The sequence below is a fragment of the Aegilops tauschii genome, chromosome 3, assembly GCF_002575655.3.
Source record: "Aegilops tauschii subsp. strangulata cultivar AL8/78 chromosome 3, Aet v6.0, whole genome shotgun sequence".
In the NCBI taxonomy this organism is placed as follows: Eukaryota; Viridiplantae; Streptophyta; class Magnoliopsida; order Poales; family Poaceae; genus Aegilops; species Aegilops tauschii.
In genome coordinates, this window is record NC_053037.3 from 536,333,181 (window position 1) to 536,336,956 (window position 3,776).

The following is a 3,776-nucleotide window of genomic DNA, read 5'->3' on the forward strand; positions in this document are numbered from 1 at the left end:
AGAATTGTATGACGTTCGTTTCCTAGAAAGAATCATTTTACTTCCGATCCTTTCCGTCTCAAACGGAAGATTTGCATCACATCCATTTCCTAAAAAGAATCATTTTACTTCCTACCCTTTCCGTGTCAAACGGAAGATTTGCATCATGTTCATTTCCTAAAAAGAATCATTTTACTTCCTACCCTTTTCGTGTCAAACGGAAGATTTGCATCACGTTCAATTCCTAAAAAGAATCATTTTACTTCCTACCCTTCCCGTTTCAAACCGAAGATTTGCATCACGTTCATTTCCTAAAAAGGAAAACATTTGCATCGCGTTCGTTTCCTAAAAAGGAAAACATTTGCATCGCGTTCATTTCCTAAAAACATTTTGCATCGCGTTCGTTTCCTAAAAAGAATTCGAATTTCCCGCGTGGAATGGAGAAAAATATTTGCATCGCATTCATTTCCTAACAATAATTCGAATGTCCCACGCGAAGCCTCTCCGATTGGTAGCCACGGTATGCGCACACACCACCTGGCCGTCGACTATAAATAGCGACACCGCCATCCGTGACCATCTGCACCTTTGTCACTCCAGATCCCAGGTTGCTAGCCGGTGTAGTGAACTAGTGACGGCGATGTCGAATAACGCCACCGTCACCACCACTGGCCTATTAGTCATGCGCAGGGTCGAGGCGACCGCAAGGTGGTTCTCCGTTGATCCCGGGCCCGCCGACGTTGAGTGCCAATTCGCGGTGTCTGTGAGGTGCTATGTGAAGCGGTCCCTGGTGTTCCACGGACGCGGCCAGCCCCCGTCCATGAGATACCAGCCATATATCGGGGCAAGCAACGGTTCCTTCATGAAGTTCGGTGTCAGAAACCTTTCCGTGCTCCAGAGCGACGGTGCCTGCCGTTGGGCGCTCCGCAGGATGCTGGCGAGAATGCCCCAGCTTTGGGTGCTCCGCCTCACCAACGACGAGTTGGACGACGTCGTACCCTCGAATGTGGTGCCGCAGATCATCCGCGCGGCGTGTGGTGACAACGCCACCCGCGGCTTCACCTTTTGCTTCGTTATGGAGGTGAACCGACAGTTCATACATGATGAGCAGGCTCTCCTGATGGCGTGTAAGGAAATGGAGTTGGGCAGCAGTGATAAGCCCGACAACTGCCCGATCTGCTTGGAGGGACTGGAGGGAGAGCCCGTCGTGCAGCCGCCGAGGTGCCCGCACGTGTTCCACCGCCAGTGCATTTTTAGTTGGTTCTGCAAGGCGACGACATGCCCGATTTGCCGCCGTGATGTGAGGATCTGTGCCCTGCCTGAGTTTCTTGCTCTGTAGTAGGGCACTCATGAGACGTACGGTTCAAGGTTGAGTACAACAGCAGTATCCAGTCTCCTTTTTCAAATATCAAAGATTGCAAGATCATCGTCAATATTTCTGTCAGTTATTCCCTTCTTTGTTAGGGATTTAGTCAATTATCTGTTATGTTCGTTGAAAGATTGTAAGGTCGTCGTCATATTTCATCCAGTTATCCCATCTTTATCAGAGATTTCTCCCCATAAAGTGAATCATAATGAGGACTTGCAATTTGTAGAAATTAGCAAGTACGTAGTACTTTCTTCCTATTCCGATCCAGAGTATGTTCGGTCGCCCTGGACCCTCTCTCCCTCCTCTTTCTCCCTCCTCGCGCCACGGCAGCCCCGGTCGCGGCACTGTGGCCTATCGGCCTTCGCCCCTCCCATGTCTGCCCCTCCTTGCTCCTCTGGGACTCTTCTGATTCTCTCAAACCGCCGTCCAAGCCCGCCCACGAGCGCACACCTACGCGGTCGCGCCAGAGCCGTGGCCACAACTACACGGCGGTCCCCGGCCATGGCGTTGTCGCCCCGGCTATTTAAGCCGACCCCAAGGCCTCCCGACCTTACCATCAGCCTCACCTTCCTCCCAGCTTCCTCCCCGACCTCTCCACCGAGCTCCAAGAGGCCCCCTGCCGTCCCATTGCAACCACGGCCGCTGCCTAGGCCCGCTCATTAGAGCAAGCCGAGCCTCCTCCCTCCTTTCTGCCGCCACCAGAGGTCTCCACCGAGCTCCCTAGAGCATCCCCGCCATTCCCCTCCTTCACTAGCGACCCGCGGCGCTGTGCCCATTTCTTCCGGAGGCCGTTGTCCGCCCCGGCCGGTGCCAGGCACCCCTCGGCCCGCAACTTCTGCTCCTGATGAGCTGATGACCCACAAGTATAGGGGATCTATCGTAGTCCTTTCGATAAGTAAGAGTGTCGAACCCAACGAGGAGCAGAAGGAAATGATAAGCGGTTTTCAGCAAGGTATTCTCTACAAGCACTGAAATTATCGGTAACAGATAGTTTTGTGATAAGGTAATTTGTAACGGGTAACAAGTAATGCAAGTGAATAAGGTGAAGCAAGATGGCCCAATCCTTTTTGTATCTAAGGACAAGCCTGGACAAACTCTTATATAGAGAAAAGCGCTCCCGAGGACACATGGGAATTATCGTCAAGCTAGTTTTCATCACGTTCATATGATTCGCGTTCGTTACTTTGATAATTTGGTATGTGGGTGGACCAGTGCTTGGGTGCTGTCCTTACTTGGACAAGCATCCCACTTATGATTAACGCCTATTGCAAGCATCCGCAACTACAAAAGAAATATTAAGGTACACCTAACCATAGCATGAAACATATGGATCCAAATCATCCCCTTGCGAAGCAACTCATAAACTAGGGTTTAAGCTTCTGTCACTCTAGCAACCCATCATCTACTTATTACTTCCCAATGCCTTCCTCTAGGCCCAAACAATGGTGAAGTTTTATGTAGTCGACGTTCACATAACACCACTAGAGGAAAGACAACATACATCTCATCAAAATATCGAACGAATACCAAATTCACATGACTACTAATAGCAAGACTTCTCCCATGTCCTCAGGAACAAACGTAACTACTCACAAATCATATTCATGTTCATAATCAGAGGGGTATTAATATGCATAATGGATCTGAACATATGATCTTCCACCAAATAAACCAACTAGTATCAACTACAAGGAGTAATCAACACTACTAGCAACCCACAGGTACCAATCTGAGGCTTTGGGACAAAGATTGGATACAAGAGATGAACTAGGGTTTGAGAGGAGATGGTGCTGGTGAAGATGTTGATGGAGATTGACCCCCTCCCGATGAGAGGATTGTTGGTGATGACGATGGCGATGATTTCCCCCTCCCGGAGGGAAGTCTCACCGGCAGAACAGCTCTGCCGGAGCCCTAGATTGGTTCTGCCAAGGTTCCACCTCGTGGCGGTGGAATTTCTTCCTGAAAGCTTGCTTATGATTTTTCCTCGGACGAAAGACTTCATATAGCAGAAGATGGGCACCGGAGGCCTGCCAGGGGGCCCACGAGGCAGGGGGCGCGCCCCCCACCCTCGTGGCCAGGGTGTGGGCCCCCTCTGGTATTTTCTTCGCTCGGTACTTTTTATTATTTCCAAAAAATACTTTCGTGGAGTTTCATGACTTTTGGAGTTGCGCAGAATAGGTCTCTAATATTTGCTCCTTTTCCAGCCCAGAATTCCAGCTGCCGGCATTCTCCCTCTTCATGTAAACCTTGCAAAATAAGAGAGAATAGGCATAAGTATTGTGACATAATGTGTAATAACAGCCCATAATGTAATAAATATTGATATAAAAGCATGATGCAAAATGGACGCATCAACTCCCCCAAGCTTAGACCTCGCTTGTCCTCAAGCGGAAGCCGATAACGATAAATATGTCCACATGTTTAGAGA

The 3,776-nt window shown here is 49.5% G+C and overlaps 1 protein-coding gene across 1 annotated transcript; it reads left to right on the forward strand.

Moving 5' to 3' along the window:
* Positions 1 to 619: 619 nt before the first annotated feature.
* Positions 620 to 1,318, forward strand: LOC141043090 (RING-H2 finger protein ATL78-like). Its single transcript, XM_073512012.1, has one exon. The coding sequence runs from the start codon at positions 620 to 622 to the stop codon at positions 1,316 to 1,318; it is 699 nt and encodes a 232-aa protein (XP_073368113.1).
* The last annotated feature ends 2,458 nt before the right edge of the window (positions 1,319 to 3,776 follow it).